General features: G+C 41.5%; 1 protein-coding gene, 1 non-coding gene and 1 pseudogene across 2 annotated transcripts; all 3 read right to left on the bottom strand.

The window, feature by feature from the left end:
- Positions 1-1,163: 1,163 nt before the first annotated feature.
- On the bottom strand, positions 1,164-5,518 carry LOC106561078 (uncharacterized; annotated as a pseudogene).
- A 45-nt stretch (positions 5,519-5,563) lies between these two features.
- Positions 5,564-17,276, bottom strand: LOC106561079 (40S ribosomal protein S13). Its single transcript, XM_014124701.1, has 6 exons — positions 17,211-17,276; positions 12,587-12,635; positions 8,247-8,325; positions 7,784-7,953; positions 6,166-6,266; positions 5,564-5,640 (listed from the first exon to the last, which is right to left on the bottom strand). The coding sequence occupies exons 1-6, from the start codon at positions 17,231-17,233 to the stop codon at positions 5,607-5,609; spliced, it is 456 nt and encodes a 151-aa protein (XP_013980176.1). The 5' UTR covers positions 17,234-17,276; the 3' UTR covers positions 5,564-5,606.
- LOC123724990 (small nucleolar RNA SNORA19) lies at positions 5,891-6,018 on the bottom strand. Its single transcript, XR_006757467.1, has one exon. It is a non-coding gene; the product is annotated as a small nucleolar RNA SNORA19 (small nucleolar RNA).
- Positions 17,277-17,783: the final 507 nt, after the last annotated feature.

Genomic DNA, 17,783 nt, shown 5'->3' with positions numbered 1-17,783 from the left:
AACGCCGACTGCGAGCCAGGCCTAATCGCCCAACATCAGTGCCCGACCTCACTAACGCTCTGGTGGCTGACTAGAAGGAAGTCCCCGCAGCAATGTTCCGACATCTCATGGAAAGCCTTCCCAGAAGAGTAGAGGCTGTTATAGCAGCAAAGGGGGGACCAACTCCATATTAATGCCCATGATTTTGGAATGAGATGTTCGACGAGTGGGTGTCCACATAACTTTGGCCATGTAGTGTATCTTCATCACCATCAGCTACCATAAATATTACCTCCCCACAGCAGCAGATAAAAGGCTAATTTAAATCATTAGTTGAGTTATGGTATTGTAGAATTGAATTCACCATTCATTAGTGACATACCAGTTAAACCTATCCTCTAATGGATCTGTGTTCTCCTTAAAAGCGTCTCAGCAGAACTGCATCTAAGGGGGATCCCTTGCAGTACAGTCTCTCTGAGGGAGGCTGTTTATTCTCCACATCATAAACCTAGTTGCCTTCCTATTTTCACCTATGCCCCTTAGGCTGTGTTTACACAGGCAGCCCAATTCAGTTTTTTTTTCACTAATTGGTCTGATGTGAAAAGATCTGCGATTGATCAAATGACCAATTAGTAGAAAAAAAATATCAGAATTGGACTGCTTGTGTAAACACAACCTAAGAGGCATAGTGTGAAAATAGGTGAATATTGAAGTGAATTAAGGGACTTTTCTGCAAGATTATACAGAAAATACTGACAGCCTGATATTGTGGAGATTAATGGACTCATGTCAGCTCTATCCATTACATTCCTATCTGCTGCGTTGTGAACTTTCACTCCACTGAACACTCCCCAGATGACCACACCCTCCCTGCTTTGTAGGCATGTCACAATCTGAGACAGAAAGCCTTTTGCCTTTACATGGAACAGCTGTGCCCACAAAAGGCATTAAATATAGATGTGACACATTACGCATTCAAGTTATTGACACGATCCGACTTCTGTGTATCTATGGTGACAGAGATGTAGGTTTGGTCGACCTCAAACAGAAGGGTCAAAGTATACCTCCCACTAAAATAATCACACCAACTGAAGTTTTATTCTGATTCAAGTTATTTCAATTTAAAAAGTAGATGTTTAGTTATGGGTTTTCCTTATCCAAAGATGAATTACAGACCCTCATAGTTATGGTGTCAAACAGGATGTTTATTAACTATAGTATGATCACAAATACCATCTGTTAATAAATTATTCTAGTTCTAAATACACCACTTATCTGGATTAAGATAAACATTTCAAACTGGTACAAATTCAAACATTTTAAACAAGCTCCATAGGGCATTAATAAATTACATTGCTGGGTCAGTCAGTAAGGCATACAAAAGAACATTACATACATTAATGTTGAGGTTAATAACTATATTCAATATAAAAAAATCAGTGCAACAGTGTTGAGGTACAGTGCAGGTAGAATTTGATGCCAAATCCTATTGGCCTAGGACCACCATCTTTTCATTATAATTGACCTAAAACCATATGTCGCATTGCAACCAATCAAAAGTTCTCATTAGGAAGGTACGGTAAAACATTTATGTTTAGAGCTCATGGACCAGTGGCACGGCTGATGTTGAAGTGCTTAGCAAATTTGCCCGAATCGTGTCTCTGTGTGATTGACTGAAGCAGTAGCCAATGGCCTGCTCTGTTTCCTGGATCCTCTTTCGGAACCGGTCTCTATCACGGGCTAATTCCTCCCATGGTCCTTTGCGAGACATCTGCCGGGCAAAGGGCCAAGTATGCATCACATGGACCTGGACAAGTGGTGAGAACCGCACCTAAAATATACAAACAGGTACACACGTGTCAGATGAGAGCATTTGACTGCAGTGTTGGGAGACAGTCACGCAACATTAACTGGAAGTGAACTCTCCGCTGACTCATGACTCGTATCACATGACAGGTTTAGTCATGACAGGTTTAGTCAAAGTGTAACCGATGTGAAATGGGTACGAGGTAGATGAGTCATTGACTGACCTCACCATCAACTATACTACAAGTTATATTAGGGTGATTCCACACTAGCAGGAAATATATTTTTGGTAACTCAGATTGTTCTGGCAATTCTCACATGGAAACTTCATTTGGGAGGAAGGCTGTTTAACATGCTTTTTACATTTGTATCCCAAACAATCTGTACTTAATACAGACATCGTGGTGGCATTATGCTCCATAGTGTGCTCTAAAATATGGAGTATGTCTGGATTCTGAAATACAATGGTTGACATTTATTCAACATTAAAAATATTAATCTCAAAACTACCCCTTTTATTTTGTTCATTTTAAGAATCGTTTGGAACAATATACTCTACAAGTACATCATATTTCCAGAAGGGGCTCTCTGCTAATGCTGAAGTTATGATACATTTTATGAGCATCACCAACAAACACAGTGAGTGGTAAATGGATTGAAATGGAACTCCATCTGCTGGTGATTTGCTGAAGTCGCAATCCTAAAGGAGGTCTGTGATTGGTTAATGACCTATAACTTCACTTTCTATGTATAAAATGGATTATATCATTAAGAAGTACCAGAGAACCCACTCTGGAAATTTGACATGTTTAAAGAGAATATTGTTCTAAACAATGTCAAATGTTAGCTAACTCAAAATAGTGTAACAGATTCATATTTAATGTTGAATAAATTAATGTGATTTTTCTTCTCAGAATCTAGACATAATCCATATTTGAGAGCTCACTATACTGATACTATAATGACACCAAGATGTTGTCGGTTCACAGGTCTTAAAGGAGGCATGTATAAGTCTAAAAATGGCCTCTCATGATTCTCTCAAAAACAGTTTGTGATACAAATGGAAGCATATCAAACATCCTTTCTCACCCAATTAAGTTTGTGAAAATTGCCAAAACAATCTAGAATTCCAGAAAAATATTTGCGCTCCCGCTAGTGTGGAATCACCCATTACCTTTTTATATATTTGTTTTGTATTTCTGAGTAAATAAGTGGTTCCCCCTTACTAATATTCAGTTCCTAATATTCAAGTATTATGAACTGGAGGTCTTGTTTGTTCATGTTTAGCCAATATGTAAACTTGAGCTATTAATAGTACATCATGTTTACTTGCACATTTTTATATGGGCGATGTGATAGACATATCATTTTTAAGGTGGTAAATCTAGAACTATAGACTGAGGGATGTAGAACATGGAAAACTAATAACCTTTTTCAGAGGGTGGTTGAACTTCTCCTGAGGTTGTCCTTGTCCTCCTGTTACTTTAGCTTCAGGTCTCCTCCAGGGCACTAGTGTAGTAGCTGGGTGGTAATGCTGCTTTAGCGGTCTCTTCGGTAGACAAGGCTGTGTGTGCCTGGTTGTTTGGAGGCTTTTGGCCACAACGTCCCTCTGTTTACCCTGGCCGGGTGGTGTCTGTGTGGGGCAGGTCTGTGGGGTGAGTGGGTCTCCAGTGCTGAAGGCAGGTGGCTCTGTGGTTGTAGGGGAGCTCTGGAGGCAGGCACGGAAGTTCAGAGGGTGGTAAGGGTCTTCATTTTGGGAGCGGGACCTCCATAGCTGCTCCTCTGTGTCATCCTCAGAGGAGGAAGGGCCAGGGGTCTCGCTGTCAACAGTGTCAGAAGAACATGAGGCCCTTTCAGCCTCCTGGGACTGTGTAAGCGTTTTGTCTGTGTGAGGGACTGAGCTGGCTACAGATGCCGTGAAACACAGGGGGTTGTATGGGTCGATGGGGCTGGTGAAGAGCTCCCAGAGCCTCTTGCTCTCCTCTTCGTCCAGGTCTGCGCACGAACCATCAGAACTCCCCCAGCTGCTTTCGCTATCTGAACGACTGGTCCAGATGTTCAAGCCACCGAGGGTCTCTTGAAGTTCTTCACCCGGCCGGCCTGACAAGTTACAGTCGAGGCCGCCGCCAACTTGATCTTCATTTTTTTGTTTCCCCCATATTGGAGCAGCTTGAATTGCAGGGGGGGGAAAGAGAAGGGGTTGTAAGGGTCGCTGAAGATGCCCTTCGGGAGTCCCTGGCCTTTACTGTCCTCACTGTCAAACGCTCCCATGTTTCGGTCATCCTCTTTACCCCAGTAAGCACTCAGATCCTCTTCGGGGTTGTCATGTTTGGTTTTGAAGTCAAACGCTTTCTCCTTGCGACACGTTTCATCCAAGCTGGAACTCCTGTGAGTGCTGCACACTAACAGGTTACAGTCACCTGGAAAGCCCATTTTACAGCTGGGGTGGTGTCCAAGGTAAAGTCCATAATCGCTATCCATCCTGGCACGGGACACAAAGTCGTCCACCAATCCGCAACACATCGCCTCAGCCTGCAGGCTGGACAGAAAGGACCCTGTGTGGGAATTTCCAGAGACAGAGTTGATTCTTAGGTGAACTTCAAACCTGAACATATGGAAAACTGTTGAAAGAAAAAGAACAATAGGTTAGGTTACCCATATAAATTTGCCCAAAAGTCCCTCTTTTTACCTGATTAACCCATAGACTGTATGGATTAAACAATGTACAAACAAATTGTTGAGTGGTTCTATGTCCGGTATTGTTATTTGGACAATAACTAGCCTACCAACCCATTCTCCCCTCCAAATGTTTTATAAAATAAGGACATTAATGAACTTGTTATATTGTTAGTCGCCAGTTTTACGGTACCAGGTCAAAACAAGTTACAATCCGTGCGACCAGGGCCACATTCCCCCACACATACAAAATGAAGTGAGGTTTCTGTATAAAAAAATGTATTTTATTTAACCAGATATACTAGTTGAGAAAAAGTTCTCATTTGCAACTGCGACCTGGCCAAGATAAAGCAAAGCAGTTCGACACATACAACACAGAGTTACACATGGAAATGAACGTTACTGTACCTGACAAGAAACTGTAGTAAATGACATGGACCAACAAACGAAGTTGATCCCACAGTATGGTCCGTATATGCATGATCCACCGTAGGAGTGCCATACCACCGACGCCAAAACTGTCCATCGCAGGTCGATGAGAACTAGTCGTAGAAGAATTGATGCCACTTGAGGCCATTTTAACTCGAGCCATGTCTATCATTCGAAGAATTATCCTCACGTATTCTGATATCGCTCGTCGAAAACAACTAGATTACTCGCCCTCGTCAGTTGTCGTACTGTATGAAAAGGCTTCATTTTCCCCTGAAGTATTACTTTCTACGTATATAAAATATCTCAAACGTTGACTAGTAGTGCAGGCATATTTTCAGTTGTGTTGTTGTAGTAGAGTGAATGTCGAACGACCGCGACGACACTACCCTTAAATAAACAAGTTCGCGTCGTCATATCATGCTGTGATTGGACAAGGTACGCGTCAGTCACATCCAAGTACCGCCTCCTCATTGTAAACTCTCCCTCCACTCACGTGACTCAGTGACGCAGGGAAAGTGCATGGGAAGTGCATGGAAAGTTCCCGGAAATTCTCCATGGTTGCCTCTTTAGTTCAGTCGAAAAATAAACGTATGACATCACAATAACACAAATAGAAGCTGCCACTATATATCCATATTATGCCTCATTAAATAAATACAAGACAAATAAATATCTGAATCCCAATTATTTATTAATCCAAAACGTGATGATGATTATGCCACCAAAGCAGAAGCTGTCGAGGACTCGCTGTAGAAGAAACAAAAAGGAAATGATTAGAGACAGGAAAACGCAATAATACTCTCACAAACCAAAAGTGAACCACCTAGCCAACCATGAAGAGAATACAAACAACTGCTTTCCATTTCAATTTACAACACAAATCAGGGCACCCCACTTCCAACTGTTTATTTTTATAATGACTCACATTCTAATTGGTTATATTTGACCCAAGATCAGACAACCCGGAACTAAACCATGGTTAGAGTGTATAATACAGTGCTATATGAAGGGGACTGGCAGAGTTGGCAGTGCAGCCACTCTGATAATTGACCTCCAGCATTCCCCTGTCACAACAGAAATATCTCAGCTCTTACAGGACAAAGAGCAGGACAATGAGTTGTGCAGGAGTCATAGCGACCAAATGAAATGGCATAGACAGAGGTCTGGTACAGTAATATAATGGGCATGTTATGAAGCAATTTGAGCTTAATTAAGTATGACAGACTGTGTTTGCCATACAAAAGAGCAGTAATTGTGTTTACTGGTACATACTACTTCCAGTTGGGTGCAAGTACTCTCTTGGTCTTGTAGTAACGGGCCAGTCTGTGGATCCTGCTCTCGGTGAGAATCAGGCGGAACTTGGCATCTTTGTCCTGCAAAAAAAACAGGGGTACAGATATTAGCATCTCTAGAAACAAAGTAGCTTAACAAGCTATTCTTAAAGAGTGCACACATGACTCATCCCCACATGCAGTACAAAAACACCAGACCCAGACAGGAGAGTGCTGTCCCTGATATGGCTCAAAACTTAACACATCTTGTGAGAGACAAAAACGTGTTTACATCGGTCGGCCTACTTTTGACGATTGTGCGATGGGGGTCACTTCGGCCATCAGATGTAAATATACTGAACAAAAATATAAAACGCAACAATTTCATTGATTTTAATTAGTTACAGTTCATATGAGAAAATCAGTCAATAGAAATGAATTCAGTAGGCCCTAATCTATTGATTTCACATGACTGGGAATACAGATATGCATGTGCTGGTCACAGATACCTTAAAAATAGCTAGGGGCGTGGATCAGAAAACCAGTCAGTATCTGGTGTTACCATTTGCCTCATGCAGCGCGACACATCTCCTTTGCATAGAGTTGATCGGGCTGTTGATTGTGGCCTGTGGAATGTTGTCCTATTCCTCTTCAATGTCTTTGCCAAGTTCCTGGATATTGGTGGGAACTGGAACACACTGTCGTACACGTTGATCCAGAGCATCCTAAAAATGCTCAGTGGGTGACATGTCTGGTGAGTATGCAGGCCATGGAAGAACTGCGACATTTTCAGCTTCCTGGAATTGGGAACAGAGACTTGCGACATGGGGCTGTGCATTATCATGCTGAAACATAAGGTGATGGTGACGGATGAATAGCACGACAATGGGCCTCAGGATCTCGTCACAGTATCTGTTTATTCAAATTGCCATCGATAAAATGCAATTTTGTCCGTTGTCCGTAGCTTATGCCTGCCCATACCATAACCCCATCGTCACCATGGGGCACTCTGTTCACAACGTTGACATCAGCAAACCGCTCGCCCACACGATACAGGTGGTCTGTGATTGTGAGGCCGGTAGGTTGTACTGCCAAATTCTCTAAAACGAGGTTGGACGAGGCTTATGGTAGAGAATTAAACATTAAATTCTCTGGCAACAGCTCTGATGGACATTCCTGCAGTCAGCATACCAATTGCACACTCCCTCAAAACTTGAGACATCTGTGGCATTGTGTTGTGTGACAAACTGAACATTTTTAGACTAGCCTTTTATTGTCCCCAGGACACGGTTCACCTGTGTAATGTTCATGCTGTTTAATCAGCTTCTTGATATGCCACACCTGTCAGGTGGATGGATTATCTTGGACGGGAGGCAGGTAGCCTAGTGGTTAGAGCGTTGGCCAAGTAACCGAAAGGTTGCTAGCTCGCTTAAAGGGACAGCGTTCTGAATAAAATACGGCTTATGAAAATACCTTCCTCCCTGCCTTGAAGTAAACACTGAAATGTCACAACTAGATTTCACCCATCAAGCCATATTAGAACAGTCATTAGCCTACCTCAAGGAAGGATGTATTTTCAAAGTGTCCCATCAGGGCCTATGTTATGTGAGCCTGCTCACCTTTCTGTTCCTCTCCAGATGCTTCCTGACAGCCACAGCCTTCTTGATGAGGTGGTACAGGTCCTCTGGGAGATCTGGGGCCAGGCCCTTGGTCTTGAGGATCCTCAGAATCTTGTTGCCGGTGACAAACCGCACCTGGGCCACACCGTGGGAGTCCCTCAGAATGACACCTGGACAGAGAGGGGGAGGAAGGAAGGGACACAGAGTCAACCGGACAGTCAAGAGAAATAACCTTAATCATGGTTGGATACCTGTCTGTTTGGCATGACACCAAAGCAGTTTGCCCATGAGGAAACAGACAGGCACCCCTGTTAGACTAAATCCAGCTTTATTCAGAACCCACCCAAAGATGACAATTCAACAACAATGAATAGATAAAGCTATCTCATTCATGGACCGTCAGCTGGTTGCTCAGAGGGAAACCATTTGCTGTCATGGTGGTATTTGCTATTGTTGCATTTACCAATCTGAGATGGGGTCAATCCCTTCTTGGCCAGCTTGAAGATCTGTTCCTTGACATCATCAGATGTCAGCTTCAGCCACTGGAAGAGAACACCATAAGAGTATTATGCCATTGATGGCTGGAGTATGAGGAGGGCTAACTCTTCATCCGATGATCACCTCACAGAACCCAGACTGCAAACGGATATGAAAATGTTCCTTAATCCAGGCTTGGAAGGATAGCTACTCCCGATTATAAGGAGTACACTGACATCATCCATTCCTGGATTTACAAACCTTTTCATATACACTTGGAGTCTGGGTTCAGCGAGCAGACCAGGAAATAAGCAATCTAAGCTCCAACCAGTGTAACACCTAGCCACATTCTGTAACCCGGTATGTGAAGCTCCCATACGGAGTTAATTATTGGCTCCATACTCACCAATTACAGAATAATTTCCACCAAACTAAACTTAGCAGTACTTCCTTAATAATTTCAGAAGGCTCCGATGGCTTATAAACTCCTGTGGCTAGTTGCCCATGAAACCAGGCAATCAGAAAATGCTGAGTTGTTTAATTTATTTTTTACAATATGCACAAATCAAATAATATACATGCTGCCATAATTTTTTCTAAAATCATCTCATTGATCAAGACCGGGGAACAGTTGGGGGTTAACTGCCTTGCTCAAGGGCAGATTTTTCCACCTTGCCTCCTCTGGGATTTGAACCAGCAACCTTTCGTATACATTATTTGTCTTCAGGAAGGCCTGCGCAACAACTATTTTTTATTTTTTTTAGAGGAATGGGAGATTCCATATAGGCCGATAGTTTTTCAAATGTTCCGTGTCAAGGTTTGGCATTTCGAGGAGAGGCTTTATTACTGCCACTTTTTGTGAGTTTGGTATACATCCGGAGGAAAGGGAGCAGTTTATTGTGTTCAACATAGGAGGGCCAAGCACAGTAAGTAGCTCTTTCAGTAGTTTATTTGAAATAGGGTCCAGTAGGCAGCTGGAAGGTTTAGAGGCCATGCCTATGTTTGTGAATGTATCGAGAGATACATGGTTAAAAAACTTGAGCGTCTCCATTGATCTTAGGTCCTGGCAGTTCTGGGCAGACTCAGGACAATTGAGTTTTGGAGAAATACGCAGATTCAAAGAGGAGTCCGTAATTTGCTTTCTAATTATCTTTTCGTCAAAGAAGTTCATGAATTCAACACTGCTGAAGTAAAGGCTATCCTCTCTTGGGGAATACTGCTTTTTAGTTAGCTTTGTGACCATATCAAAAATACATTTTTGATTGTTTTTATTCTACTCAATTAGGTTGGAAAAGTAGGCTGATTGAGAAGCAGTGAGGGCTCTTTGATATTGCATGGTACTGTCTTTCCAAGATAGTCAGAAGACTTCCAGTTTGGTGGAGCGCCTCTTCCGTTCCAATTTTCTGGAAGCTTGCTTCAGGGCTCAGGTATTTTCTGTATACCAGGGAGCTAATGTCTTGTGACAAATGACTTTTGTTTTTAGAGGTGCGACTGCATCTAGGGTATTTCTTAAGTGATAATTCCCGAGAAGCCGGTATTTGGAGGACATATTGGCACAGGTGTTGTTAGTCAAGGGCTGGCACACCGTGCCAATATATCCTCCTAACACCAGCTTTGGTCGTTCTATCGGTTCAGTCATTTTGTTCTGTATCTATGGACGTGACCCAGTCGTTTGTTCTAAATGTTCCATTGCCATACTGGCTGGCAACGTTCTTATCCCTTGCTTGCTAGCTAGCCAACTAGGGCTAACTAAGTCACGTTCTGCAGCCAGAATAACAGCAAAGTAGCTGCATTTGCATTTGTTTACGCTGTTTTCTAGTGACATTTATTTGGATAAATCCATAACAATGAGCTAATGAGGCGCAATTTACTCTGTGCGCAGTCAGATGGAACAGAGTAAATAGGCATTTTAACGTCATATATTTAGCCGGTGGTAACTTGTGGAATACGGTTTTAACCAATCAGCATTAAAACTTGTTAGGGGGCAGTATTCGGAAGTTTGGATGACTGAGGTGCCCAAAGTAAACTACCTGCTACTCAGGCCCAGAAGCTAGGATATACATATGCATGGTAGTATTGGATAGAAAACACTCTAAAGTTTCTAAAACGGTTAAAATTATGTCTGTGAGTATAACTGAACTGATTTGGCAGGTGAAAACGTGAGGACACTTTTTTTTCCTGTTGACCTGCCAGCCAATTCAAAGGTCAAGCTATTGAAAACAAAGACTTCCGCCTCCCAAATTGCAGTTCCTATGGCTTCCACTAGATGTCAACAGGTTTCAGGCTTGTATTCTGAAAAACCAACGAGGAATAGTTGTTTATCCTCAGGAAGTCCTATGACAAAACTAGTCTCATTGTACGCGTGACCGAGGGAGCGCGCTGCGTTCTTTTCCTTTCCTATTGAAAATAGTTCGCTCCGTATGAAATATTATCATTTATTTAGATATTAGAGTACCTAATAATGAATTAGAAACGTTGTTTGATTTGTTTGGACAAACTTCACCGGTAACTTTTGGAACGCCTATGTCTGCATTCTGAACGGGTGGATTACTGAACTCAATGACGCCTACTAAACGGACTATTTGGGATATAAAGAAGGAATTTATCGAATAAAACGACCATTCATTGTGTTTCTGGGACTCTTGTGATTGCGATCAGAGTGACTTATTTTGTCGCTATTTGGGATTTTGTGACGCCTGTGCTTGTTTGGATAATATGCTGTTGTGGGGCGCTGACCTCAGATAATCGAATGCTGTGCTTTTGCCGTAAAGCCTTTTTGAAATCAGACGATGCGGTTAGATTGCCAAGATTCTAAGCTAAAGAATCATGTACGACACTTGTATTATCATGAATGTTAAATATTGCATTTATTGTATTTTAAATTTGGCGCTCTGCAATTTCACCGGATGTTGTCGAGGTTGGTCGCTAGCAGAACGCCTGCGCCAGAAAGGTTAAGGATTAGACACACCCGTTGTATTAGGAAGGTTACATTTAGATCTCGGTTCGGTGGTTAACAGATTTTTTTTACTCCGACGTCCTCGGGTAGGTGGAGGGAGTCTGGAAGGGAATCTAGGAATCTTTAGGCTGTCTGAGAATTTATATAGTGGCTTTTGATAATCCTTGGTTGGGGTCTGAGCAGATTATTTGTTGCAATTGCAAAAACATTTAGATCCCCAATATTTATTCTACAGGACAAAACTAGATCCGGGGATTGACTGTGGCAATGCGTAGGCCCGGAGACATGTTGGACAAAACCCACTGAGTCAATGATGGCTCCGAAAGCCTTTTGGAGTGGGCCTGTGGACTCTTCCAAGCGAATACTGAAGTCACCAAAAATGTGAATATTATCTGGGCGGTCTCTATAAAAGTCGCTGACCGCACACCAATACACAAACTATCACAAAAATAACAGCTGACCCCTTTATTGTAAATAAGAATATATGTTTTTAAACATTTCTGTAAAAAGTTAAAGACGCACAAATATCACAACTCCCAAGACATGCTAACATCTCACCATTACAATAACAAGGGAAGTTATCGTTTTTGAGGGGGGTATGATATTTGTGAGTCTAACTTTCTCACTCATTATTCACAATTCATTCAGGATTATCCATAATCATGGTGGCATCCACATTAATGTCGAAGTGTTTAAAAACATGATATTCTTATTTACAATAAAAAGGGTCGGCTGTTTTGAGTGATAGTTTGTGTATTGGTGTGCGGTCAGCGACTTTTATAGAGACCACCCAGAATTCTCTGTGCCATTTGAGACACAAAAAGATAGCTGCGTTCTAAGACCTGCTACCTCCAGCGCATATGACAAAATTAACAGTACAAAACCAAACATATGGATTATGCAATTTATCTTGTGTCATCGTGTTGACTACAAACTTTTACTAACATCACCAATCTGAGGTAAAAAAAGGACGTGCAATTCTCCCCAATTCAATGTGGTCAAAACGTCAACTTGTAGTAACACATACTGTCCACATGCTGGAAACTAGCGTAATAATTCAATATCTTCATTTAGGATGATTGTAAATGAAGCAAGATTTTTTCAATAATCACACATTTCTCACTAGTGGAACCATTTTGAGATTACAAAAATGCTCTTATGCACAATTTAACCGGGCGCTCTAGAAAGAACTCCCATATCTACAGCAGCCCATTCATTTGACTTCCATACCATCAGGGTAGGTGTCCACTCACCTTCTTACTGAATGCTTACTTACCAGTCTTATGTAGACACTAGCTGCCTACATCCACTCGTATAGTATACAGCAGACCAATATTGACCCAACAATACTGATGAACCGTTGTACTTACAGTGGGAACACTTCGCCTGTAAGGCAGCGCCGACTGGGACAAGCCCTTTCTGCAACAGAAATGGCATTCACATTAGTTGGGCAATTTCTAAGTAGCTAAACTGACAGCAAACATGCTGAAAAATGTTTGTGTGCGGTGCAATTCATTGTTGGCTACAAATTCAATGAACCGACCGAGATGGTGATAAGACTGAGTCCGTCAAATACTAACGTTAGTAGGGTGTTAGTTCACGTGACAAAATCTGGACGCTGAGCGGGAATACGGTTTGATTCTGGTGCTCACTTTATTAATCATGATATTGTGGTGGAAATTCAACACCAGGGACACCTGAAGTCAATATTCAGTGACTCACTATTTATTAGCAGTTAATTGTAGAGGTTACAACAAACACATGTACAAGCTCCGCCAGGGCGGTCCCTTCAGTCCTCTTATATACTGCTATATAAAAAAGCTACATAGGCATTTTTCATAGGGTTTGTTCCTGCAGGTGACTGGTTAACCAAGAAACTGAGCAATGTCTCTCATCTTAACTTCCAGAACATATTCTAGCAGTTCTGCCAATTGGTCTGACTGAGGAGGAGGTCAGTCACTTGCATGAACCAAGATAGAGTTAGAGAAGATGCATACTGTGTATAATTCAAGGCTCTCTCTTCAGACAATAGCATTTTATTAACTGAATTAAATGTAAATATTTTTTCGGCTGAGTGAGAATGTAAGCAACAAACAAGCATTCATCTACACTGTGACCATATACAAAAACGTATATCACTACAAAGCTCAGGTACTTGGTAGCATTTTAATATGCTGCTATAAAGATTTCATGCTGAATTGTTGAAGCGATCATAGGTTTACCGCGAGTAGGTGGCTAACAAGCCGTTTAGCTAGCTAGCTAACATTAGCTGAGGGAGAGAGTGGGCCGTTTTCTCCTCTCACTGTGTTCTCAAGACTCCCTCTCGCGCGATTTGGTGAAACAAAAATTAACTTTAATCAATTTAAACCTCAGGAACAATTTGATATGAAGCAATTGAAACTATGAATCGGGAAACCATGCAGTTTATTAGGCTACAGATGAAATAAGTTATGATGAATGTTACAGGGTGGTGGTGAAAGGGCGTGGTGATCTTGATGCTCCTTTCCAATAAATAGGGGGGGTCTTATTCTGGTGACATGATGATCGATGCTTGACTGCCATTTGACAAATAAAGATATTCTTGCTCCTATCCATAGTATTCTCATCATGTAGACGAGCCTACCCGCATTGTTTCTGCGAATTACATTTGGTCTATAATCACACACTTATTTTTATCCCAACAAGTCCATTTGGTGGAAACACTGGTGGGGAAATGCGTATATTTTCATTATGCAGGTTTTACAATATTCGTATGAAAATCTGTCACCAATTAGATGGAAACCTAGCAATTGTCAATGATTTTATTGCATATACATTAAATATGTGCATAAATTAACAGGACATGTGCATATGTATATTACAGTATATTCCATTTTAACATGCTCATATTATTGTATAACCCCTGAAACTGTCATGTTGATAGGACATTCCTTTCTTGAGATATGTTTCATAAGGGATGCGTTCCATGGAAAATAATGAACGACGTGGAAGGTGTGTTCGACAACGCACTAGCGGAGAGGACCTGACCTTCCACCCAGGGGAGTAGTATTATTTTCCAGGAAACGCATAGAGCCCCGAGTTGATTATCCCTTTTATACCATGGTAACAATTTAACACATTTGCCAGTAGAAATAGGTTCAACATCCACTGAAGTAGCTAGAAAGTTTAGATGGCTATAGTAGTTGCCATGGTAACCAAACAAACAGACGCGCTAATTTAGCTAACCAAACCATCAGTCCTAGCTAGTGAATATCGAATTTAGTTTAAATTGTTTCTTTTTTTTAACTATAGCCATTGCATTCTGCCGTGCAAATATACCAAGCGTTATATGGAAATAATGCACGCTTTAGAACGCTCTTAAAGCAAATCAGAGAGAATTGGCTAACAACTCCATGGTATAATTAAGTGATAATGTCCGAGAAGCCGGTATTTGGAAGAAAAACGGGTGTTGTTCGTGGAGGGCCTGCAAACAGTGCCAATATATCCTCCAAACACCGGCTTGGAGGGCATTATCACTTTTATACAGCGATTTACATATTTTCATTAATATATATATACATTTATTCATATTATTTCATCCTTCCACAAGATATAGTCCCGAAACAAATCTAGGGTTGCTACCCAAGCCGGCTGGTCAGTCGTTCTATTGGTTCGGTTGCCAGAGACGCGACCCAGTTGTTCAGTCTTTTTGTTCTGTATCTATGGACGCGACCCAGTTGTTCAGTCTTTTTGTTCTGTGTCTATGGACGCGTTGGTTGTTCTATAACCAGTCGTTGGTTCTAAATGTTCCATTGCCATACTGGCTGCAAACGTTCTTATCCCTTGCTTGCTAGCTAGCCAACTACGGCTAACTTACAGTCACGTCAAACAGTGCAGCCAGCCAATAACAACAGTAGCTGCATTTGTTTAAGCTGTTTTCTAGTGACATTTATTTGGATACATCCATAACAATGAGCTAATGAGGCACGACTTCGCCTAGCATAGATCATGTGCTCACTCGTCAGGACAATGTTGTTCAGAGGAGCTAGCCAACAACACAGCTACAGTAACACAATCACTTCAAACTGACGCTGGAAAACGGCAAGCTAACTGCGTTTCGTTTCACCTTTTTTCAATTGACTTTTCTTTGTTTATATATCTATAAAACTGATTAATGATTTCAACTGGCTCAGAAACGCTGCTTCTTTCTCTCGCCCCGACCCCTACGCGTTCATTACTATGGGACAGTTGGAGACCGAATTTGAATATGGAAACAATGTTGCAAATGTTGGAGACAGACAGACAATGTTGGAGACAGACAGTTTATACAAATTTCCGCTGTTGAAAACGAAATATTTGTCTAAAATTAATGTGAGAATGTCTAGATGCTTTTTATAATAGTGGAGATCAACTTTATGAACTTCCCTGCCTGGGCTGATGAAACAGTGGATTGCGCAGTCAGATGAAACAGTGTAAATGGGCATTTTGGTGTTAACTTGTGGAAAAGACACTGTCTGAAATGCACTTTTAACCTATCAGCATTCAGGATTAGACCCACCCGTTATATAATTAAGCAACAAGGCAGAAGGAGGTGTGGTTTATGGCCAATATGCCACGGCTAAAGTCTGTTCTTTCAGCCAATCAGCATTCAGCTAGGGCTCGAAACACCCAGTTTATGTTTGTTAGTCAGTCCAGTCTGTCATTTTGGTGCTATTTTTGGAAAACGCCTTTGCCATTGACCTGTGCCTCCAACACTCTACTCAGCAAATTGGACGTAGTCTATCACAGTGACATCTGTTTTGTCACTCTAAAGCTCCATATACTACCCCCCACTGCGACCTGTATGCTCTTGTTGGCTGGCCCTCGCTACATATCCGTCACCAAACCCACTGGCTCCAGGTCATCTATAAGTCTCTGCTAGGTAAAGCCCCGCCTTCTCAGTTTACTGGTCACCATAGCAACACCCACCAGTAGCACGCCTCAAGCAGGTATATTTCACTGGTTATCCCCAAAGCCAACTTCTCCTTTGGCCGCCTTTCCTTCCAGTTCTGTGCTGCCAACGACTGGCACTAACTGCAAAAGTCACTGAAGCTGGAGACATATCTCCCTCACTAACTATAAGCATCAGCTGTCAGAGCAGCTTACCAATCACTGCACCTGTACACAGCCCATCTGTAAATAGTCCACCCAACTACCCTCATCCCCATATATATTATTTTTGCAACACAGTATCTCTGCTTGCACGTCATCATCTGCAGATCTATCACTCCAGTCAGTGTTAATGCTAATTTTGTAATTATTTCGCCATTATGGCCTATTTACTGCCTTACCTCCCTAATCTTACATTAGCACACACTGTATTTAGATTTTTATATTGTGTTATTGACTGTACGTTTGTCTATCCCATGTGTAACTGTGTTGTTTTTGTCGCACTGCTTTGCTTTATCTTGGCCAGGTCGCAGTTGTAAATGAGAACTTATTTTCAACTAGCCTACCTGGTTAAATAAAACAAATCTGACCACACTGTGCTTCTGAGAGTCTGTTGTGTCATTTGGTATGCTCCGTTCAGCCCTAAAAGCAATGTTTATTTTACCACTATAACACCCTAACGTTAGCTAAAATGGCTCCATTGAGACAAGACTAAATTGAAGAAGAAAAAAAACGGAGTTACCGTTAGCTCATAACGTTATAAGCTAGTGATAAAGTGTTTGTGTGGTGGATACTTTAGCTTGCTGACTTTACATCATCTCACAGAGAGCAGGGAAGTGTGTTGGCTAACTGACGTTAGCTAGCAGTAACCAGAGTTATACAACTGGCTGTAACTAGCTTGTAGCCGGCTAAATTAGCTTGCTAAATGGGGCAATGTTCAAACTCTTAATTTATTGGGACTGGGGTGATTTAGACGGTTCAATATAGTTGTCATGTGTACACAATATATTCTTATTGCATAAATGGTAAATATATTTAATAACTGATGTTTAAAAAGCTGTTTTGAACGGTGAGAATAAAGCTTACCCGGGAGCGTGCATGCGACCCATGATAGCTGTAGAGAAAGAGAGAGCTTTGGATGGCGGGTCGTTCGTGAACGAACAGCTCTTTTGGTGCACATTGGGAACCGAGGGAGCCGTTCATTTGGCTCACAGATTTGCATACTGTTAATCAAATATTTTTATAACTAAACCTCATTGTTTAATATGTGCTGTTAATATTGACTTTTAAGCTCCAGACATCTATTATCTGGATATAAATTATAAAAACATTGTCTGAAGATGGTAATTCCTCAGTGCAGCAACAATATAGTGAGGGTGGTTTTTCTTTTTCCTTTTTTTTTACAGGCAATCTAATAATTTGATCAGGTAAACATTTATTTTAACTCACGTTTAACGATCTGATATAACGGTAAGCAACGTTTTAGGCTTTAAATTAGAGATTTAGAATTTGTTCATGGTTTTAGGGCAATTTTTAAGCATTACTGAACGAAGAGCCGTTTGGGAGCCAAATGAACGACTCTTAGGTGAACAGAGCAAAATAATCCGGTTCTTTGAAAATATTCGGAATGAACATGAACGCCTCCACGCGATTTTGCGC

The sequence above is a fragment of the Salmo salar genome, chromosome ssa10 (genome assembly GCF_905237065.1).
Source record: "Salmo salar chromosome ssa10, Ssal_v3.1, whole genome shotgun sequence".
NCBI classification, from domain to species: domain Eukaryota; kingdom Metazoa; phylum Chordata; class Actinopteri; order Salmoniformes; family Salmonidae; genus Salmo; species Salmo salar.
This window is presented reverse-complemented; position numbering and strand designations above follow the sequence as displayed.